General features: G+C 49.1%; 10 protein-coding genes across 10 annotated transcripts; 4 read left to right on the forward strand and 6 right to left on the reverse strand.

Moving 5' to 3' along the window:
• Positions 1 to 2,433: 2,433 nt before the first annotated feature.
• Positions 2,434 to 3,357, forward strand: dfr1 (Dihydrofolate reductase; the record flags this gene model as incomplete). The annotated part of the gene is made up of 2 exons (XM_036643592.1): positions 2,434 to 2,518; positions 2,645 to 3,357. 2 exons carry the CDS (start codon positions 2,434 to 2,436, stop codon positions 3,355 to 3,357), a joined length of 798 nt encoding a protein of 265 aa, XP_036491300.1.
• A 173-nt stretch (positions 3,358 to 3,530) lies between these two features.
• Positions 3,531 to 5,173, reverse strand: Psmd12 (26S proteasome non-ATPase regulatory subunit 12; the record flags this gene model as incomplete). The annotated part of the gene is made up of 4 exons (XM_036643593.1): positions 3,531 to 4,151; positions 4,202 to 4,921; positions 4,974 to 5,030; positions 5,090 to 5,173. 4 exons carry the CDS (start codon positions 5,171 to 5,173, stop codon positions 3,531 to 3,533), a joined length of 1,482 nt encoding a protein of 493 aa, XP_036491299.1.
• Positions 5,174 to 6,030: 857 nt separating this feature from the next.
• Positions 6,031 to 6,545, reverse strand: PEVD1 (Effector protein PevD1; the record flags this gene model as incomplete). The annotated part of the gene is made up of 2 exons (XM_036643594.1): positions 6,031 to 6,163; positions 6,223 to 6,545. 2 exons carry the CDS (start codon positions 6,543 to 6,545, stop codon positions 6,031 to 6,033), a joined length of 456 nt encoding a protein of 151 aa, XP_036491298.1.
• Positions 6,546 to 7,758: 1,213 nt separating this feature from the next.
• ADH3-1 (alcohol dehydrogenase) lies at positions 7,759 to 8,757 on the reverse strand (the record flags this gene model as incomplete). Its single annotated transcript, XM_036643595.1, has 1 exon — positions 7,759 to 8,757. The coding sequence occupies one exon, from the start codon at positions 8,755 to 8,757 to the stop codon at positions 7,759 to 7,761; it is 999 nt and encodes a 332-aa protein (XP_036491243.1).
• Positions 8,758 to 9,959: 1,202 nt separating this feature from the next.
• Positions 9,960 to 10,313, forward strand: CGCS363_v011747 (uncharacterized protein; the record flags this gene model as incomplete). The annotated part of the gene is made up of 1 exon (XM_036643596.1): positions 9,960 to 10,313. The coding sequence occupies one exon, from the start codon at positions 9,960 to 9,962 to the stop codon at positions 10,311 to 10,313; it is 354 nt and encodes a 117-aa protein (XP_036491297.1).
• A 559-nt stretch (positions 10,314 to 10,872) lies between these two features.
• CGCS363_v011748 (uncharacterized protein) lies at positions 10,873 to 11,298 on the reverse strand (the record flags this gene model as incomplete). The annotated part of the gene is made up of 1 exon (XM_036643597.1): positions 10,873 to 11,298. The coding sequence occupies one exon, from the start codon at positions 11,296 to 11,298 to the stop codon at positions 10,873 to 10,875; it is 426 nt and encodes a 141-aa protein (XP_036491242.1).
• A 1,829-nt stretch (positions 11,299 to 13,127) lies between these two features.
• On the reverse strand, positions 13,128 to 13,499 carry CGCS363_v011749 (uncharacterized protein; the record flags this gene model as incomplete). The annotated part of the gene is made up of 2 exons (XM_036643598.1): positions 13,128 to 13,313; positions 13,377 to 13,499. 2 exons carry the CDS (start codon positions 13,497 to 13,499, stop codon positions 13,128 to 13,130), a joined length of 309 nt encoding a protein of 102 aa, XP_036491296.1.
• A 1,689-nt stretch (positions 13,500 to 15,188) lies between these two features.
• Positions 15,189 to 16,394, forward strand: fsdR-2 (Fusaridione A cluster transcription factor fsdR; the record flags this gene model as incomplete). The annotated part of the gene is made up of 1 exon (XM_036643599.1): positions 15,189 to 16,394. One exon carries the CDS (start codon positions 15,189 to 15,191, stop codon positions 16,392 to 16,394), a length of 1,206 nt encoding a protein of 401 aa, XP_036490192.1.
• A 2,664-nt stretch (positions 16,395 to 19,058) lies between these two features.
• On the reverse strand, positions 19,059 to 19,721 carry gedE-0 (Glutathione S-transferase-like protein gedE; the record flags this gene model as incomplete). Its single annotated transcript, XM_036643600.1, has 1 exon — positions 19,059 to 19,721. One exon carries the CDS (start codon positions 19,719 to 19,721, stop codon positions 19,059 to 19,061), a length of 663 nt encoding a protein of 220 aa, XP_036490193.1.
• Positions 19,722 to 20,470: 749 nt separating this feature from the next.
• CGCS363_v011752 (Glucose 1-dehydrogenase) lies at positions 20,471 to 21,278 on the forward strand (the record flags this gene model as incomplete). The annotated part of the gene is made up of 3 exons (XM_036643601.1): positions 20,471 to 20,714; positions 20,768 to 21,050; positions 21,107 to 21,278. The coding sequence occupies 3 exons, from the start codon at positions 20,471 to 20,473 to the stop codon at positions 21,276 to 21,278; spliced, it is 699 nt and encodes a 232-aa protein (XP_036491153.1).
• Positions 21,279 to 22,223: the final 945 nt, after the last annotated feature.

The raw sequence follows: 22,223 nt of genomic DNA on the forward strand, positions 1-22,223 counted from the left end.
CTTTACCGGCTGTGTACTGGTGCTTCTCCTCTCTTCCTCCACGCTGCTGCGACGCTATTCGTCCTGATCAAGCACCACCGTCCACGCCAGCACGCCAATCCATGCTTAGCAAGGGCCCCGAACCTGGGGAAAGCTGACGCCCGCTTCCCACCTCACTTGCAACTGACAGCGACGGCACGGAGCAGCGGACGTGGGAGCTGAGCTCCTGGGCAGTTGCAGGCACGGTACGTATCCCGGCCAAATGCGCCCAGATGCGGAGAAGGGTCGAATGATGTCACATGGTCCTTGTCAGCAGGGGTGTTCGGGGCCAGAAGGGGCGACGGACAATTGTTTCAGCGATACCCGCACAGGGGTCCATGTGGGGAAACGGGACACCTCCCGAGGTGATGGCCCGTAGCAATCAGCTGACTCTGGTGGCATCGCCTTCTCGGGTAGATTCAACGGCTAGATTCAGGTGCTAAGAAAAGCAAATCACAGGCCAGAAATATGAGATTTTGATACTGGGGCAGAGGGGCGTGTGGGAAGTCCATCTTGGAAGAAACAAGCGGCGGACAATCGTTCCGGCGTTGCGCCGATGTTACCCGTTTCTGTGAGGGTGATACGATTGCTTGCGGCTCTCGTACGAATGGCCCATATCTTTTGTCTCTTCAGTACGGCTGCATACACTGTGTAAGTACTCATATGTTTGTATTCTTTGCGAAGCATTGAGTACTTCAAGCAGGTGTTGATAGATCATCGATTGAGGCGATACGCAGCCGTTGAGAATGAAAGCTTGTCTCGAAGGAATACGTCACGTGACACATCAATCGTATCGACAAATTCCCAATGGAGACACCATTCTTGGTACTCACAAGTTGCGTCAAAAGATGGAGCTACCCGCTACAGAAAGCCCACTGATTGAAGTTGGCAAGAATGGATCAGTATATTATCGCCATTACGTGACTATGATCAAAGAATGAAGCCGCGATGCCTCCACAAGTTATCGCTGGCACGTGCGCAGCTACCTTACCTAAGCGCTCAACTGGCAACTTGCAGCCTCAGGCCACAACCGCCGCATCTCGGCTACGGGTCCAACCGCCGAAAGCTCAATCGGAGGAAAAAGGCTCGTCCTGAGTAGCTGCACGTTGAACCCGAAATCAACAACCGCCCCTCCAAAACCTCGTTCAATTCCACCCTCCCGGTCACTCATCCCCCATCACAAACCGACAAGATGTCTTGGCTCGGAGCTCGCGCCCTCAAGAAGTACCCCACGCCCGTCCGTAAGTTGCCAGCGCCTGCATCCCCCCGTCGGTTGTCGCGAAATGCTAAACATCCCTTGTAGTTAAGCCGATGGCGCCCTTCTTCGCTGCCGGTAGGTCCCAACACCCATCCCGCGATTGAAAAACCCTTCGACGAGAACCGAAACGAAGTGAATGCGATGGGAATTTGAGGAGGAACAATGCGCGCGAGAAAGAAAACAGCAGGGACTGATATGTGCGACAACAGGTCTGGTCATCGCCTACGGCATCAACTCCGCCCAGAACGCCATGATGAAGTGTATGTCGCGGCTCCGCCTCCCGCAACGAATCCGTACTGACATGGAGGAACGCAGCCGACGAGTGGAAGAACGACGCCCGCAACCCCCTCGCCAAGAACAAGCACTAAGCGGTTTCTCTTGACATGGGACAAGTTTTCCGGGCTATGGCATAGAAGCATTCGGGGGAGGGATCATACAGACGAGACCCGCCAGACGCGTACTTTACGGACGCTGTACCATAGACTGACGGCTCGGGAGTCAATTGAGCTGTTGTACTAATCCTATTTGATCCTTTGTCCAAGTGATTGGTGCTTCGCGGGGATGTTTGGCTCGGTGATATCGGGCATCGGCCGGATTCAATCGAGTGCGAGAATTGAAGCCTACTAGAGGACCGCCGAGAAGACGAGCGCTGTTAAGCGACCGTGAGGCCGGGGCATGTCCGATTGATCCGTTCGGCATGCAGGAGGACGCTCCGGGCAACGGACATCATCGAGGGGCCCGGACGGCCGGAGCGGATATCACGTGATGTCATCAGACTCACCCCGGCGAGCCTGCATCCCATCCCAGATGGCCATGAGCTGCAGTTTTCCTCTTGGCATTGGCAATAAGTTCACATTCAATGTGCCATGTTTTATTCGCAGTAATAGACTGTTTGTCTGAGTATTCGATCAGATAACTTATCTCACGCCGTTCGGCATGTTTCGGCGTAGAGTCATGCGGTGGATTTGTCAGAACCCACCTTCTCACCTCACAAACTTGACTTCACCAACACATTTCTCAGCCTGCTCATAGATGTTCTCATGAGGCTCCCGCTTCAACTTCGCATTAATAGTAGACTTGTTTCTCATAGACCAAACTTCTCACCTGCCTCAACCTCCCAGCAGCCGTTCCTATTCGCCCACACTTTCACCTGCAAAATGTCCACCATAACAAACCCCCCGCCAAACGGCGCCGCAAAGAAGCCCAACGGAAAGAAGGAGATCAAGATCCTCATGCTTCACGGTAAGATATGTACCCGCTCCCCTACATCTCCCTCACCAGCCTCTTAAACCACCTTATCAACCCCGGCTCAAACCACTCAACCCCCCGCCACCCACCTTCTCAACCACCCATCACTAACACACCCAGGATACACCCAATCCGGCCCCCTCTTCCGCTCAAAGACCCGCGCCCTCGAGAAACTAATCCTCAAATCCCTCGCCCCCTTCAACCTCGCCACCGCCCTCATCTACCCCACCGGGCCCACGAAGCTCTCTCCGCGCGACATCCCAGGCTACGAGCCCCCGGCCGACGGTGAGGAGGAAGTCGAGCTCGACGCCTGGGCCTGGTGGCGCAAGGACGAGGCCTCGGGCACCTACCGCTACCTCGACGCCGGCGTGCGCGCCGTCGCCGCCGCGATCCGCGAGGCGGGCGGCAACGTCGACGGCGTCGTCGGCTTCAGCCAGGGCGCCGCCTTCGCGGGCCTGCTGACCGCCATGCTGGAGACGCCGCACCGCGATGTCCCCGAGGAGATGCGGCCCTGGGTGCAGGAGCTGCGGGAGGCCAATGGCGGGAAGCCATTCAAGTTTGCGGTGATGTACTGTGGCTTCTTTGCGCCGCCTCCGGAGTTGCAGTGGGCGTATGAGCCGAAGATCAAGACGCCCACGCTGCATTTCCTGGGAAGCTTGGACACTGTCGTTGAGGAGTCGAGGAGTCAGGGACTGGTGGAGAGATGCGAGCAGCCTATGGTTGTCGTCCATCCCGGCGGACATTACGTGCCCATCTCCAAGGAGTGGGCTATGCCGCTGATTGGGTTTATCAAGAAGATTGCGGACGAGGAGGCGGCGAAGAGCAAGGTCTGATGGGCATTAGAAACACACGAGGACATGATAGATCACGTTATAGACATAGACGCAAAGCTTCATCAAAGCATAGACCGAAACCGTTTTACGCGTCCCAGTCTTGTTCATTGCCTGCCTCTAGTGTTCTACAATTACACGCCATATCCCCGTCCCTGGTAACCGTAAGAACCGTTCTAATGCGCCTTGGTAGCCTTTCCCTTGCTCGACTTGGAGCTTCCACTGGGCTGGATGTTGGCCATCATCTCCTCCTTGGTAATCAAGTGGTCGATACGCTCCAGGTGGCCGAGCAGGCTCTTCATGTTGTGGCTCCACTCGTTGAGAATGTCGTCCGCGTCTCTGGGCTTTGCGAAGCTGACAATACGCGCGGGGCGGTCGATCTTGGCGTAGATGGTCTTGGAGGTGACGAGCTCGCTGATGTACTTCTCGGTCTCGTCCTCGGTGAGGTCCAGAAGCTGTGTCAGGCGCTTCATCTGGATGCGGGTATAGTACTTGGCCACAACGCGCACGTTGTGCTCAATCACCCTCTTGCGGAGATCCTGCCAGCGCTGGTGCGCCTTCTCGTCTCCGGACTGGCCTGCTTGGGCGTCGAAAACGTCCGTCTCGCAGAGATGCGGGCCAAAGTTCTTGGAGACCTCGGGCCAGCGCATGAGCTCGTGGACGGTAAAGAGCTTCAGGAGCTCAGCCTCTTCAGAGACTTGGCTAACTCTGGTGTCTTTTTGGATTCTGTGGAGAAGGTCGTGCTGCTCGTTGTCGTGGGGAGCGAGGATCACAAAGTAAATGATGCGTTGCAGAACCTAAGATAGTCAGAAAACAGATCATCAGTTTCAGTGCCACAATAACTTACGGGGTGAAGCTTCTCAGGGTCCTCCTCGACAGCCTCGGTGTCAAGGACCTGGCGGTAGTGTTTGCAGACATCGAGGTACTTGTCATCGTGCTTTGCAAGGATGATCTGTTGCTCATAGTACCGCAGCTTCAGGTCGGTCGTGTCGTCCTCCTTCTCCTCGGGGACCTCCTCGCCCCTTGCCTTCTTCTTCTCACGCTCCTTCTTCTCCTTCTCCAGCTGCTCGGCAGTCTTCTTAGGCTTTCGCGAGAGGTATCTGGTGCTGATCTTGCGGCTGAGGATGCCCGCCTGGGTCCAGTCGCCGCTCTCGATGCAGAGAGCAACTTGTGCCAGGATGAACTCGGTCTTCTCCCGACGGTCCATGGAACCGAAGGTCTCCACCTGCAGCTCGCACAGGATATCCGTCGCCGCTCTCAGATCGCCCTGCTTCTTCTTGATGTCGGAGAGGATCTTGGTGACGCGCGCACGCTCGACTTCGACGAAGATCTTGCCCTCAGTAACCGTCCTGAGAGTCTCGATCACGGTGAGCTTCGTTTCGAGGTTCGGTGTAGAGTCGAGGAAGCCCATCACGGCCTGGACCATCTTGGTAATAGCTTGCTTGAGCTGGCCATGCTTCTTGGAGAGAACCAAGACCTGCTCGTTCATCAAGCTCCAGTCCCCGGCATCCTTGGCAATCGTGACAATGGCGATGAGTATACGCGATGTCGACGCAAGATCTGAGGACTGCTGCTGGTTAGCTTGGTGACGTCGGCGAAGGGAGAGGCGGGGTTCTGACCTGGCGGGTCTGCTTCTCCAGCACACTAAGCTTCTCGATGGCAGCTGAGATATCGCTCTGCAAACAAAAGTCAGTCAGAAAGAGCTCCAGATGCCGGCAATTTCGACGCCGCCCACCTTCGCGAGCTTCTCGGCCTCCGGAATCTGCTTGTCGGTCTCCTTCGAGAAGTCCTTCTCGGGCTTCAGCGCGCCTTCGGACATTTTGACAATTGGTCGAGCTGCTGTGTGTGGGAGGTAGTATGGGAGGGGTGAGGTCGGGTTTCGCGGGGTGTCGTGATGGAGGGTCGTGGGATTGTTGATCGATGGGCGAGGCTGATGGGTGTTTGGTGGGAGGCTACCACAGCTACGCAAGATGCTCGTGCCTACCTCACCCTGGCCACCTTAGGTGCTCAGGTACCCGGATTAGGTAAGGCGGGCAACCACCACGGAAGGACTGACCTTTTCCCGACTGTACCTTCTCTGCCCCACCAAGCATGGCCTGTGCGCTTTACATCTTCGCCGGATTTCGCTCACCTTCGCTGACCGAGGCGAGTGAGGTTCGTTGAGCATCAAGCTGGGACTGTTGCAGGCGGTCCAAAAGCATCAACCATGCTTTCCATCGTCCAAGATCCCAGCTCTGAATTTATTTTCTAGTATATTCCGCTCATAATATGCGTGTTCCCCTTAGTTTCGGGTTGATCATAGGTTCAACAGCGCAGCCCAATTGATGATCACTGGATTCTGTCTGGATGCAGGTGGTTCAGCTATGCTATGAGCTCGCTTTGGATCTCTCACTAGTCGCAACTGGTTCTTCCAGTATATCCATCAAATAATACCGAACAATACGTGCTTGCGTCAATTTTAAACCCAAATTGGTTGATCGCATCATCTTCTCTCAATCAACGTACTCAAGGCGACCCAACAGACCCGCGCCACGGCAACATAAAATTGGATAACTTTTGAACAAGTCTATTGCTGGCGCCACGACGGCTTGCAGCAGCGATTGGCATCGCAAATTATTTACAGAAATTTTACACATTATGTACTAATTCGTTCTCCAGCTCTCTCCTCAATTCCATTTAAGGGTTGACGGGAGGAGGGGTGTTGTCGATGACAATCGTCGCAGGGGCGTTGACCTGGTTGCAGAGCAGGTCACCAAGGCCGCCAGCATGGCAGTAGGCGGGAACATCGCCCTCGCCCCAGAAACCGACACTATGCGGTCATGTTAGTTAATGAACCGCCAGATTCCCAAAATCGAGAGAAAAACTTACGCAAGGCCGAGCTCGTGGTAGATGCGCAGGGCAAACTCAGACTCGGCACCCGTTCTCAGGGTGAAGCGGTACTTGGACTCGCCGCATGTGATGACCTCGGAGGGCAGCGCGGGGTTGGCGCCGGAGCAGGCGAGGTCCGTCGCATCATCGCCAGACAGGGTGAAGCTGATGTAGCTGAGGGTGCCGTTCACCTGCTTGCGAACGGAGAAGTCGTTGATGACAATGTTCTCGGACGGCGTGGGAGCGTCGGTGGCCTGAGGAGCAGGAGCCGCAAGGGCGGAGGCGCCGAAGAGGGCGGCAACAGTGGCGAGAGAGAACTGCATTTTGGTGATGTTCGGTTGTGTTGGTTGAAGATATTTGAGCAGGTGAGATTATGTGATGAGTAAGATCGTGAAGTGAGATGATTAGAGGAGCTGTTAGGAGAGGCTGGCCTGCGGTCCTTTATACTCAAAATACACAGCTACGATAGATGCAGGCATCCTCGCCAAGTCGGGCAGGGCGGTCGTCGTACAGGTGAGGTTGATGATTTCGACGTCACCGTCACTTGGGAGGGAACCATTCTGTGGGGAATGCCTGTCCGGTAGGTAGGCCGCGGTACTAAACTCCGACGGGGGCCAACGATCACCGCCTCCGAATGCGAGGCCAAGAGCATCGGGTCACCCGGTCGAGGGCTTGGAGGGGTCCACTGCGCGGAGAATGTCCAGAAATAGCAACTGGCATGACTAGATTGATGATTTCTTATGTTCATCAGGAAACATTTTGGACCCGGTGAAGATGAAAGGAGTCTACGGTTCGGGCCCAGCGCGCCCAGCCAGGCGGCATCTTGGAGCCGCAAGCGAAGTTTGACAGGCACCCGGAGAGCTAATGACGATGCTGGGGAGGCAAAATGAGAAAGCGAAAGAAACCGAGCGACTGCGAGTCACTGCGATAGGTCCCTTGAGAGCAACGTTGTTTCCCGCAGTAATGGTCGTTGCATTGGGCGACCAGAAACGTGGGTTGAACAGCGACGATCATCTCGTATTGCTCCCAGCCTTTCAGAGGTTGTTTTTGCCGCAGCGGGGGCGCGGGACCACATCTTGCATTGCATTCTTGGTTAAGCGTAATCTAACCACGAACAGCTGGACCCTGGCGCTGCCAGGCTCGCTGGTGGTGCGTTGTCAGGCCGCGATCCGCGGACCGACCCCGGGTGGATGTTCGTCTCTCTTTTATCCGTACATATGATATGCTCCCTTTGCAACAACGAGCGGCTCGGACGATGGTGGCTGTTACAAAACTTGGCAGTCATCATAGCAAAAGTTTGATAACACTAAACGAGCCCACTCGGCCGAGTTTTCGGGCACGTACCTGAATGAGGTACCATGCAGTCGCCTCGGTCCCTAAAAGTGCCCAGTGATCCCGGTTGATAATACATCCGCCGTACTACTGACACGATTTTGCAGTAAGTTAACATTAGATGCGCAGCCCATACAAAGTCTGTGTGATAAGTCAACGGAATTCAGCTTGGTTTCAATGCCATCACCGGCCTCTAGCGTACAACTAACTATCAAGATCATCGCCAGCGGGCTTCGGTACGGTGTACAGCCGACCACTAACTTGACCATTGCCCAGCATTTCCAATCCCTTAGGAACATCCTCAAATGGGAGCTCCTCCACATGAGGTTTCAATCTTCCAGAAGCCAGCAAATCAAGCACCTCCCGGAACTCTGGTATGCTTGCGCTTGTAGAACCCTTGAGCGAAATGTTCTGCGTTACAATCGCCGTTGTTGTGATTTGAATCTTCTCGGACGCCAGACCCACCAGCACAACGCATCCACCAGGTCTCACTGTAGATACAGCCGCCTCAACAGTTGCTTGAGCGCCGGCATAATCCAAGATGACGTCAAACTTCTCTTTGGAGAACTGCGCAAGACTGGTGGAGCAATCAACCGCGCCGAGCGACCGAGCTTGATCGAATTTCGACGTGTTGATGTCAACACCAAAGACCCTGGCACCTCTTAAAGCGGCTATGGCAACTCCGTTCAGCCCCAGGCCTCCTAGACCGATGACAGCGACCGTTGAACGGTCATTCACAGCGCCTTCTGTGACGACAGCGTGGTAGGCCGTTGCAATAGAGTCCGTGGCGACCGCGGCTGAAGCGAAGTCGACAGTATCGGGGATCTTGACAAGATTCTTGAGCGGTGCAACAGCGTACTCGGCGTAGCCGCCATCACAACCGACGCCGAGAGCTTCTTGGAAGTTGCGCTCGTCAATGGGGTGACCGACGCAGGCGACGGCGACGCGGTCGCCAACCTTGAAGTGTGAAGACGGCGGGGGGTCGTCACCAAAGGAGGTGATCACACCAGCGACTTCGTGACCTAAAGTGACTGGAAGTGCGCACATCCACGCTGCACCGCCCCCGTGGAGGACGTGTGTGTCTGAGTGGCAGAGACCGGCCGCTTTGACTTGGATGAGAGCGTGGCCGGGGCCGGGAGTGGGGACCGGGACAATCTCGAGACGGAGACCCGCGTCGGCTCCGTGGAATCGGAATGCTTTCATGTTTGGTGGTTCGGGACCGTGGAAACTTGGATAGGAGTTTTCGAGGAGGGTGCTAAAAATGTGCGTGATATCAAGACGTCAGGATGAATCGAGAAGCTTCTTGCTTGCTACAATGTTGAGGAACAGGCCCTCCACAGTCATTTTGAATGCATTTAAAGTCGAATCTCGTTTCTGTCGATGAAGTCGTGAGTGCTGTACCACGCGCCATTTCTCCACAGGCCATGATGATTCATAATGAGTCGCAAAGTCTACGGCTCCGGAGCAGTCCGTGCTTTAAAAGCCCGCAACTGAGTAACATTAAGGTACTCAAGGCCCGGGAGATGTCTTTGCCGGTGTCCACGCAAGCATCTCAATGATATTGTAAACGAAGCTACAAAGTGTATAATGCCGACGTGTAAGAAGCCCGCGCGCAACATTTACGCAAACAGCGCATCGATCTTTACTCCGCCTTTTTGCAACTTGCCCTTGTTCTCTGCATGTTCGGCAACGGTCGAAGATATCCAGAGTCCGCAGTCCACGGCAGTCTCGGGAGACCCGGTGAGAGTCCCCACTGACGGACACAAACGGCATTGTGAAGTCCGACATGCGCCTCTTCTTCGGAACAGAGGTTAACAAACATCAGAATATCACAAAGCTAGCTTCTAATAAACTAGCCGGGCTATATCTTATGGTAGCCTCATGTAGGTTCCAGCCGCGAGCAAATAGGTAAGTATTGGAGGGAGACTCCCGTCATGATGTTGGAAATTGTTGCCATAAGCAACCAGTCGTAACAAGCATCACGGCTGGGTAAGCTGACTTTGATGGAAGCACTTGCCTCAACTTCATAACGAGTTGAGCTTTGAATTCTCCATCATATCTAAATATATGCGCAAGTACTCGAATGTCTGCAACATCACGGGGAAGGGTTCTTGTTGTCTGCCTTTTCGAAAGCTGATGCCACCGGCCAAAAAATACCTTAACCAGTGATTCATGCAGGTATCCGAGTAGTGACTCACGCTTCCCTGACGACTCTAGCCTTTCAAAATGGAGTGGAAAATGTAGAAAGCAGTGAATCATAGCCGGTCGCACATGCGTCCCTGACTAATATAAATATGTCGCTCCCCACAGCCCGAAAACGTCACGGTTCTCCGCATCAAACTTTTCAAGCCTAGCTTACACCAAGTTTCGAGTTATAAAATGAAAACACCGATGCAAGATCCAAAATGGACTCCGATAACAAGATGATCACCGCCGATTGGGATCAAGATCCATTGACATTCACCTTACCTCCGGAAGCACAGATGCTCAACCTGCGTCTGCCCAAGCAGTCTCGCTCAAGGGCTCTCTTCACTGTTTCGGCCGTACCATTCTACTTCGCCATCTGGCTGTTGGTGTACGTTTTCTTCTCCTTGCCCATCACATGTCTGTCGGTCAACTTCACACAAACCACATGTGACACACCTGGAGTATCTTGGCTCTGCGATGCAGTGAAGAAGATTGAGTGTGGCGGAACGGCAACCAAGCTGATCACATCTCTTTTCACCGGCTACCTGCCCTTGTTATTTGGTCTACTTTAAGCGTCAATGAAGATGCTCGTCACGCGTCCCTGGACACAGGGAGCTAATTTGGTTGCAAACACGACCAGGCAGGGCCTCGAAAGAACCGCCGTCTATAATAGGCCGACGTATGACGGACACATTCGATATCCATGGGTCAGAGCATTTTAAACTGCATAGTAAATTTAATTACTATCACTATCACTTCACTACAACTGATGCCGTCGAAGCTGATGTCATTTCAACCAATGCCTCTAAATAGTGAACCTAGGCTTCGATGTGATGATGATTGAAAGACGAAGAAGACCTGACGGCACTGAAGAAGAGCGAAAGTTCTTTATCGAGTCAGCGAGACCTTGAGCGAGATTGGAGAAACAGACTTACTATCGATTGTTCAAAGCCTGAGATAATTATCATCTAACCATACATCCATCTCTGGATCCTTGAGAGCTGGTTCTAAGACTTAAGTTTATAGTCAGTATCTCGTCTCAGCTTCTAGAGAACTGGCTGGCATTTACCTTTCAAGACAATAAATATGCTCGCCGTCATCTTCAGCATCGTCCTTGGTGTCGGACTAAGTTTAGTCGTTCCTCGGAGCCTGCTCTGAAAGCCCCTTGAATATGGACAAGAAGGCGTCGAGATCGGCGTCATCCTTAGCACCATCCTCGGTGGCAGGCTCGCCCTCGGTGGCAGGTTCGCCCTCGGTGGCAGGCGCGTCCTCGGTGCCAGGCTCAGTGGGATTGTTTCCATCAGCACCCTCGGCCTCCTGTTCCGCGACTTCACGTTCCATCCTCTCTATGAGTAGCTCCACCAAGCTCATGCGCCGCCCGTCAGGGGTGGCAAACTTCTTTTCTGTGAAAGGCTTGAAGAGAGTTCGACCTATCTTGAAAGGAAGGTCAAACATATCATCGACATCACCAAACAAGCCCAAAGTTGCAAGCTCATTGGTGTCAGACTCGGCGACAAGCGCGGCGACAGGCTCCTTGGGAAGGGTAGGCATTGCCATGGCGGCCGAGGCCACGGACAACAATCCAACGAGAGTGGTAGTGGGACGCATGGTAGATGGTAGTGAATTTTGTTGGCGTATTAGACTGAACGGCTGAAGTTGTGAGGTTGTTGTGAGGTCCAAGATTTCTGGCAGGCAAGCTGTGATCATCGCCACTACTTATAGTCAAAACAGCCGTCAAGGTGCATGTCCTTTTCGCAATTGAGCCGTATCTTTTGGTCTGCGTGACCACTTCTAAAGGTGTGCGATTCTACGGGTATGTATGTCTTCCCGGTAACCTAAACTCTGTCGGGGGCGTAAAACAGCCCAGCAACGTTGTCTGTTCACCACCAACGTGCCAACGCCTAGTCAACACATGTCTACCATTGGTGGTTTTTTGAGATAAGGCTCTAAGAAGGCTTGGCTGCCTATTACTCGTAGGTCCTATTACTCGTAAGTTCTCGTATCAAGAACCTCCAGGTAAACCCACTTGGATAATATACCGTTGTAGGTTGGTTGCGACGAGGGTATTTCCACAGCGAAGAGAACCTTAAGGCTGAATCTGCCCACATTTTCCCTCTACCCCAACGCCGAAAGCAAACTCTACTGACATTAGACAACCTGCTTGAACCTTCATTGGGTGATGAGTCGATAACAAGTCAGTTACGGCTGGAGACCGGCTGCCACCCTTGGCAATCTGAGACGCATCAGACGAACTTGAGAAGCTGAGACGTCTAGCAGTAGTGAGGCCTAGGGTTGGTGCAGCCACAGGCCTCCCTATATAGCTTCCGCATAGAGGTGCGAAAGCGCGGGTCGATTGGTGGCCTTCGAGTGTCTAGGCTCAACTTAAGTCTCTAGTTATGTCCTTGCTGCGACTTAACAACGCCCGTCAACGCTACTTCGATGACTAGTTGTATCATACTTTCCGAGAACGGTGCGTTTCAACAGTTGGCAACGATGAAGTAGATCTCCGTCTGACAAGTTTGAATAGCTAAGCTGTTACCGCCGTTCAAGCGAATGGATCTTGACTTTATGATTCATCTCAATCTTCGGCGTTTCTTTCTGCATCATCTGTGAGAGATCAAAATGTTTCAAAATGTGAAATTATCACCTTGGCGCTCTTGGCCTTTACGATCGCCACGCCAATTACAGCAAGCCCCATTCAAGAGTAAGCCTCCCTTTCCGGGTACGTGAGATTTTGACTGACCACGCTCACAGTACTGGTGCTCTCGTTGGACGAGACCCTCAAAAGGGCCCATCGCGGTTCTCCTGCAGCTGTCAACGGAAAGAAACGGTAGATGAAGGCACCAATCTGCAACGGTGCCGGTGGTGCCAATGGTGTAAACTCCAACAAGGACGGAGAGATGTGCAACAGCCTAATAACCAAGTTGACAACACAGGACTGCCAAGCATTGATTGACCCTTAGTCTCCCGTCGAGTGCGTCCAAACTGGCTAGGACAAACCTTACTAGAACATATAATTTCGCATAGTCATGGTCCGCAATCTAGCACCATCTTCATGAACTTTGAGACCCGCCCTTTCGGGTGTCATGAGTGTCCGCAACATCCGTTCAGGTGCTCGTCGCCTCAATACTATCTGTGGCGTACTACTCCTCACTGCGGCCGCTTCGCCCTGCCTTACAGCTGGATTTATTCCCAACGAATCTGTACCAGAGTCCCTTGTCTGGAACTCCCATTTTGGTCCTCATCCAAGGATGAATAGCCATGTTGAACGCGGCGCCCGCACCACTGCAAAACAAGATGAACGCGTAGTGTCCCACAGTGCCTAATATCATGTTTAAGCCAGTACTCTTCAAGCCCATTCTTTCGTGGAATTGCGAAGGCAAGTGTTATGAGAGCAGTGGCTTGTGGAGCGGTTGAAGCTGACCTGCAATTACAGAGTGTGTCGCGATTCCTGCCACACCAATAGCCGGCGTCGAAATCAGCACCGGAAGACCAACAGCAATGAGACCCACGGTAGCGATACCATAACACATCGCCGGAGCGACTTTGTTGCGGAGCCAGCCGTTCCCTTTCTATTCGGTGTGTCAGATACTTGCGGAGTTCTCGCAATTTGTTAAGGGGGTTACGGGTCTGACCTTGGCTTCCAGCCCAAGGTTCAAGCCATCGGTTGAGGTTATGGCCGGTGACATCGACCTCACAGGCTCGCCCTCTGAGCTACTATCACGGTCACGGTTGAAAGGTTGACGGCTTTTAGACATGATGACTAGTAATGTAGAAGCTGACCGCCAGAGTTTGAGGCGACGCAAAGGTCGGGATTTTGAGCTGCGCACACGGGTCGGTGGCAGACTCGGGAGCACGTGTATGAGATCTAGTGCTGTTGCCTATCTTTCTCCAAACGATTCGCCAGAAATGGCGGCCACGATTCAACGCCTCTCAGCTGAGCCTGATGTTGCCGCCTAACTGAAATAGGTGCTGCATGGGCTAACAACCCGGGTAACATGTGGACTTGGCGCTTGTTGGCGGTTGGCTGCCTTGAAGCCACCCATGTTGGAAGGTTTTGGGCGCATGCGAGCCAACACACCCTTTGAACAAGACGCTCAGCCCCATTATTCCCGTGCCACAACGTGTGAGCTGAGTCCTCCATGTCGCCCGAATCTTTTCCGGAGCCCCTCCAGTTCCGATCCCAAGCTCCGGGCCTCGCACCTCGGGCTGGTCCAGTTTTCTCGGCACCTAGCCCTGGCGTACCCCGGAAAGCTGGTGGCAAGAAAACCGGATACGCTGAACCGCACTTTAGCAGGAGATGTTTGTGTTCACCTGGGTTCTGAGTTGCTGGGTTGTTATTCTTTAGTTAGTATTTTTCGAAACAGCCATTCAATGTCTCTAGCCATGTTTGTCAGACCCTGCCTGGTTCCAACAGGCGAGTCGCTCTGGGATAGAGCTGAACAGCAACGGGTTGATAAGCTTGTCGTTGCAGAAGAAGGAGAAGACCCTTTTCTGAATAGCGGAAGAGGTACGGGAGACATCTGGAAACGAGTCGAGAGAGATAATGCCAAACAAGAGGCGTTGTATGCTGCGGGTCGGCCTGGAGGTTGCATCGTGGTTGAATTGTGAAATCAAGGACAGCTTAAATCCAATTCAAGCCTCCGATTGGCTAAAGATATGTGTGCCAAATCTGCTTACAAAGTCATTTCCACGGGTACCCGTGAGCCTATTGTCAGCCCCCTTACTATACCCAAGGCTGATGATTGGCAAAGAAATTGATTTATAATCAATCTGCTGCTGTCTGGTCATCACGTCAAATGGGATGAGATTTGACAACTGATCGAGTGCCGTCTTAGAACATTTTGCTCCACCAGGTTTCTCGAAGCTGCTTTTGAGTAGTTAAGCAATCAGGCCCAAGCCTTTTGAGGATTCTTCTTGCAGCCTCGCGAGTAGATACGACCGTTGCACAGCAGGTCATGGAGTCACAAACGGATTCCAGGGTCCAGCCTAGTCTTGGGGGATGGGGCCAGCAAGCCATTGTTCGTGTAAGTTGACCCGAAGAGTTAACATCATGTCGCCTCTCTTGACACTACAAAATAAGGCTTGTGACATGTGCCGCAAGAAAAAGATCCGCTGTGAACCTACCACGCAAGGATGCGCTCAGTGCACCAAATATCGCACAAGGTGTCATTTTACGCCAATTGCAATGAAGAGGAAGCCTCGAAGACCAGCTGGGTTAGTCTGCTACTCTAGCTCATATAGCTTGCGCCTGTTAAACATTCCGCAGCTTCAAATACATCGCACAGCTCGAAGAAAGGCTCTCAGCACTAGAGAACATCAAGTCTCACGGAGATAAGTCCACTGTGCCTGGAAACAGTTCGCGTGAGGAGCAAACAACTTCCGCAGTAACAACCAACATAGCGGCACTGATCACATCCCCGAGGAAAAGTAATTCATGGATTCCAATGAGCGAGTCACATATTCCGTCGTCAAAACACACCAGTAGTCAAGAGTTTGATCTTGACGTTGCATTGCGCGCACAAAACCACGACCAACCCGAGTTTTCCACCGTTCATGGTTTTGTAATTGACCCTGTAGCTGGCAGCCCATGGCCTCATCTTGCTCCAGAGACACGATCAGTATCTTTACCAGCGCACGGGCAGCTTCCCTCAAAGGCAGTCGCTCTGGAGCTGGTCCAGGAAACTTTCAACAACTACAATAGATTCCTTCCGCTTTTTGACGAAGAGGACTTCTTGAGAGAGTTCCACCTCAAATACTCGACTTCCAACCCCGAAGATGCCAGTTGGTGGGCGTGTCTCAATGTCGTGCTGTCAATAGCTCATCGTCTCCGCGGCCTGCGCACATCGAACCCAGCGCATGAGAATAATCTAGCGGGTGTTTACATGAAAAACGCCCTGAGCGTCGTCTCCGAGTTGAACGTCGCTAGCATCTCTGCCGTCCAAGCTCTGGTTGGTATGGCTTGCATTCTTCAGGGGACCCCGAATCCGGAGCCGGCCTCGATGCTCGTCGCCGCCGCCCTACGCCTGGCACAGGCTCTGAATCTGCACAGAGAGGCGTCCGACCCAAGTCTCACTGAGAAACAAGCGGAGATACGGAGACGGGTGTTTTGGAAGGTATACGTCCTTGACAAGGATATCAGTCTACGGACCTGTCGACCCTTCGGCCAAGATGATGATGACATGGATGTCCGACTGCCATCAAACACAAACTTCGACTCATGTAACGTGGAACTCTTCAACCATCGCGTAGGACTTGCGGTTATTCAGGGTCAGGTGTACAAGCAATTGTACTCGATCCGGGCTGGACGACAAACGGAGGCACAAAGGGCAATTGCGGCACAAGAGTTAAGTTCTGTGTTGTCCTATTGGAAGTCCAGTGCGCAGCTGGAACCCCCCGAAGACTTTCTGATTTCTTCAGGATCCCAAGTCGCAGGGGACATGATCCACAAGGTGGTTCTACGACTCACATATATTCATTGTCTGACAATGATTGATCGCCATTTATCCCTGACGGCGCGATCTCCCTTGGACCAAGAAGTCGGCCGGTCTGGAATATCTTTACCCCCAGGCAGTTTGTGCCTCGCTGAGTCACGCAAAGCGATCCGTCTCATTGAAGCCATCCCTCACGAAGACTGCTCCTGCATCTGGTAAATAATCTCTTAGAATCCACAACCGTTCTGTGTCCTTTCTTTGACTCATTATAGGATGCTTCTTCACTCTTTCTTTGCTGCAGCCAGCAGCATGCTCTACAATCTAACGCAAAACCCGACATCGCCGAGCGTATTCTCAGACCTCCATCTCCTCAAGCCATTTCTACATCTGCTAGATACGCTTGCCAAGGATCCAAGAACATACGCAAGGTCCGAGGAACTCAGGCGAATGCATAATACTTGCACCAACTTACACAACGAGGCAAACAAGGCTGTTTATCTTTTCCGCCTAGAGTAACATCCTACACCTACTTCTTAGCTACCCCCACATTTCAGCCACCCTAAAATACTTTATCGAAAATGCTCACTACTATTTTTAAACTTAAATAACTTTACTAATTTTTACTTAATTATTATTATTTTTTCTATAAAATATAATAATTACTAAATATATTAGTATATAGAGAATAAAGTTTCTTAAGTATTTAAAACTATTATAGCTAGTACTAACTTATAAAAAACTTTATTATAATATAATATTTTTAGAATAATATTTTAATTTTAAATTTATAGTACTTAAGTAAAAGATATTACTTTTTTTAATTTATAAAAGTTTTTTATAATTTAAGAAAACTACTTAGCTAAATAAGTTTAGATTTAAATTACTTTAAACTTACTTTTAATTTATTAATAACTTAAAAATTTTACTAAATATATTCTATAAATTTATAAAAACTTTTAGTTTTTTAAAAAAAACTAAATATAGTTTTTTATTAAGAGAAACCTATTTATAAAAATCCAAAAAAATAGAGTAATTAATTCTTAATATATTAATAGAATTTTAATTAATATAATTAAGTAATAATTTAAATACTTTACTATACTTAAAATTATAACTATTAAAACCTCTAATTAATATAATATAAATAAGATTAATATTCTAAAAAGTAGAAGATTAAATAAACTTATTTTTAGATTATTAGAAACTTATTTTATTTATAAAAAATAACTTAAATTATATACTTAGATATTTTTAATTAAGTATATCTCTATAACTAATAAAGTATTACTTCTATTTATTATATATAAAAATAAAAATATTTAATAGTAATAGTTTTTTTTAGATCTAATACTATATAAATCTTAGAAGTTTATAGTTATAGAAAATAAATAAACTTTAAACTTTATAACTATTAAGTAATTAATAGAAGTTTTTATTTTTTTAACTTAACTAAAAGACTTTTTAGAAGTTAAATTATTAATTTTAAATAGTTATAGAAATTATAAAACTATTACTTTTATATATATATATTTTAAGAATAAGATATACTTATTTTTCTTATTAGTATATATATTATATATCTTTTAGCTACTTAATTAATTAATTTTTAAACTTCTTAAAGTAATATATAAAAAAAAACTTAGATTACTAACTAAATAAAATACTAATATAATTATAAATAAGAGAAATTTTATTATATATTATAGTAAAATATATAAAGTAACTTTAATAAATAAGAATATTATTAGTAGTTAGAAATGAATTAGTTTATAGCTTATTAATATAACTAAACCTTTTATAAGTCCTCTAATATTTAAAAATACTTTAACTCCTATTAAACTAGCTAATTAAGTTTATAAAAAGCTCTCTAATAGTAGGGAAAATAAAAAATAAGTAGTAAATATATTAGTAGTTTTTTAGTTAATTTTTAAGAAAAAGAATAAGTTTTAGGATTAATTTAACCTATTTAGTAAATTAAATAATAATAAATATATATAGTACTTACTTTTTTAAAAGGTTTAGAAAAGCTTTAATAAAAAAGTATAATAATTAGTAGTAGCGTAATAAAAAATTAAAGTATTATAAATAGAAATTAATACTAATAAAACTAAGAAATAGAAGAAAGTTAAAATAAACCTAAATTTAAAGTTTATTAATATTAAAGCTATTTAGAAAGCTTAAATTAAAGTAAATAAACTTAAAAATAATATAAATAAATCTAGTAAGTTTAAAAACCTTAATAATAGTAAAAGTTATATTATTATAGTATTATAATATATATAAATATTAGTTAAAGTTAATATATATAAATATAAAGGTATTAAAAGTAGGTAGCTGAAATATAGGGGTGGCTGAGAAGTAGGTGTGGGACGTTATACAGCAGCATTTGCGTAATTATTTCAGCGCGATTGTTTACAAATAAGACTATATTAGAGATCTAGCTCGCCTATAGCAGCAGGATGGATGCTGTAAGCCTAGTGCCGTCCTGCGGGATGTTCAGGATGTCTGGACTGGCTTCTCGTGACCCAACCACTTATTACGAACCGGGAAACAATATTGAGGTTCGGTCTGTGCCTGCAAAGAAACATGGTAACGTGAAATATTGGGCAGGGGGGCGTACAATACAGAGTTACCTATTCATAGTACTATTTCATAACTCAGTAGGTATAGAAGTGGCCGACTTCACACCATCAACCCCCAAAATACACTCATACACAACACGAAAGATATACGGACGGCAAACGAATTTTCCACAGATGATCTGATTCTATTTCCAACAGGTACAATCAACAACAGCCTCTCTTTAGCTCTACCCACCCTCGCAGCAGTGACTCGCCCGTGCAAGATAGAAAGACCCCCCCCACAACAATGAGTCACCAAGACCTATTTTGTCTCTTGGATCTTCAGGACCTTCTGCACACTCGGGCGCGCAAGCATGTTGTCGTGCCACTTCTTGACGTACGGGAATTCATCTTGATTGAACTCGACGTCCGGGATCCGCGGCGAGGCCGTGTGCTGCCACGTAAAGAAGGCGATATCCACGTACGAGATCCGCCCGCCCAAGAACCAAGAGTTGCCGTCCGCGTCAGGGGTCTGCTTTGCCAAATGTCCCTCCAGAACACCGGTCACGCGGTTAACCTCCTTGACATAGCGCTCGCGCGCCTCGGGAAGTGGTTGATAAATAATAAACCACATCGCCTGCCCGTAGTATGGTCCCTGGCCGGTGGTCTGGTAGAAGAGCCACTGACGAGCGTGGTAGGCCGCAGCTGTGCCCGACTCGAAGCTGAGCTTGTGAGCCTTGTCGTATGTGTCGGTTAAGTACTCGATGATTGCGCCGGACTCCCACAGCGTTAGGTCTGTGTTGGGATCCTGGATGGATGGCAGCCGGCCGTTCGGGTTGATGGCAACGTACTTGGGGTTCTTGACGTCGTTGAGGGGGATGATTTCCGTCTCATATGGGATTCCGAGCTCCTCGCAGAGGACAATGACCTTGCCAGCGTTTGGGCCATGGACTCCCAAGACTTTGATCTTCTTCATGTCCGCCATTTTGAATGAGGTGTATCGGGTTGTTCTGGAGTGGTATGTATGGTGAAAGCTTGCGAATTCCTTCATGTGGTGGTTGATGGAAAACAAAGCACGAGACGGGGCGGACTTCTGATCTCGTTTTATATGCATCACCGCCTCCTATCCGGCAGTCCCAAGTATATCGATGAACTCGACTGCTATTTCTTTTGAAAGTATATAATACACATCATGTGCGGGCTTGCAAGGTAGCAAGTGTTGACAATGCTACGCAGGAGGTCTATCTCGACCGAGTGCACTCAAGGAGCCAATGCATAGCAAATGTCCAAGCTTACACAAACACAAGTCAAGAAAGTCAGCCGGAGCGGAGGACTCGAAGACAAGACTACCATTGGCGATGAACGGAGTTGGACATCAGGCATGCAAGTTCGGATCCTCCGAAGGGTCCGGGTCCGTGATTATTCAATGAATCCCTGAATCTGACTGGTCGATCCGCGATTGGCTTGCATCCTTAATAGGCCTAGGAGTTGAACCGCTGTAAGCAGCACAAATCCAAAGCAGCGAATTCTGCATGCTTACAAACGCTACTAGCACAAGAAGCGCCGCCTTGAATCACTTGAACGATTACCGATTGCGCATTTCAACCCCCAGTCCCGATCTTTGTCTCAATCAGAAATGAACGTATATAGAACAGACACAGGCGTCTTGCTTTCTTGCTTCTTGCTTTCTTATTCTACTGCACACCGTCAGACTTCTCTCTCACATCTCCAATCATGCCCGAAAAGTCTCCTGTCGTTCTTATCCTCGGCGCCGGGCCCAAGGTAGGCATACCAGCTGCCAAGGCCTTTGCCTCAAAAGGCTACAAGGTTGCCATCGCAGCCCGGTCGTTAGACGAGGCAGACAGCACAGATGAGCAACTCAACATCAAAAGCGACTTCGCCAACCCTGAGGATGTTGTCAGAGCCTTTGGAAAGGTCAAAAAAGAGCTGGGGATCCCAAGCGTAGTCATCTACAACGGTACGTCTTAGCACCAAAGGACTCAAGCTGGATGCCCTGCTAAGGTTTCACAGCCGGCGCCGCTACGTTCTCTCCTCCAGGCGACCCCTTTGCTATATCGTTAGATTCTTTCCAGCGAGACATGACCGTCAACAACACCAGTGTCTTTGTCGCAGCCCAACAGGCCGTTCTTGGCTTTGCGGATCTGCCTGTCGATGCTCCAAGAACATTCTTCTTTACGGGGAATATCCTTAACGTTACAGCCCTCCCGCAGTTCCTGGAGTCGGGCGCTGGCAAATCGGCGTCTGCGCACATGATGATGGCTGCTGCCGCTGAATATAACGAGAAGGGATTCAAGTAGGCTCTCACCACCTTGCTTTACTTTCTGTGTGGACGTGACTAAGAGTTTGCAGATTTTTTTACATTGATGAGCGGAAGGCAGACGGCTCGGCGGCCTTCAAGATTGATGGAGAGGCGCACTCTAAACTCTTCTTAGAGCTGGCGGAGGCGAAGACGCAGGGCCCATGGTTGCAGACCTTTGTTAAGGGTATTGGATACAAGGACTTTGGACCCTATCGATTATAGTGTTATTGGATGCGCCGGCCGCCTTTCATTAGTGTATGCTTCTCATTATTAGACAGCTAAAGTTTAGTGGGTTTAAACTTGACGTTATTAATATGCTGTTGGGTATTATATGATCCTTCGCCCTCCCTCACTCGTCACACCACCTCGTCCCTTCAATATTCGGACTTCTCAATTACGATACGTATTCCGAATTGCTCACCCTACATGGCAAGATTGAGTCATGGAGGCAATGAGCTGGAAGGTTTGGCTTAAAGATGAAGGGATGCATCATTTGATACTGGGCTGCAGAGTCTTCCGCCTGAAAATGCTTAACTGCAACCCCTATTCAGCGGTTCCCTACAAAGAGAAAAGCTAGAAGAAAACTCCACATTTCCTCTGAGCACATTAGATGGATCGGAAACATTAACGTTGGTTGCGCTTCAGCCTTTGCAAAATTAGGGGAGGGGGTGGTGATTATTGAGTCGATAAGAGTTTCCATCCGAGACTATTCGAACGAAGACACGCCGCGCGTCATGATTTAGAGGGAACCAACGGAAGACCAGCGGCTTTTCTCAAACATCGGTCGCGGCTGAAGCATTTTCCGCACATTCACAGTGGATGATTCTGATTGTTTGGTAACTCGACTGTTGCGCTATCCTTTGCTGAAACACTGTCGCAAGACTCGACCGATAGTTTTTCTTCGTTCGAAAACGCAGCTTCTTGCTTGTTCGATCAATTCGCTACATCACACTCGACAGCAACTGTCCAACTTCTACCAGTCTCGTTCGGCTCTGCAGGAGACATTGTACGCAGGCATTCAGACGTCAACTTCTACAATCTCATCAAACGATGGGATCTGAACGATCTCGCCACAGTTTTTAACGACAAATTATTTGATAAACAGTCATTGTTGCGTTATATGCATTATTTCCTGTCTAGTCTGAGCAGTAGTTCGAAATGCTGGAC

The sequence above is a fragment of the Colletotrichum siamense genome (assembly GCF_013390195.1).
Source record: "Colletotrichum siamense strain Cg363 chromosome Unknown KSG_Cg363_contig08, whole genome shotgun sequence".
Taxonomy (NCBI): Eukaryota; Fungi; Ascomycota; class Sordariomycetes; order Glomerellales; family Glomerellaceae; genus Colletotrichum; species Colletotrichum siamense.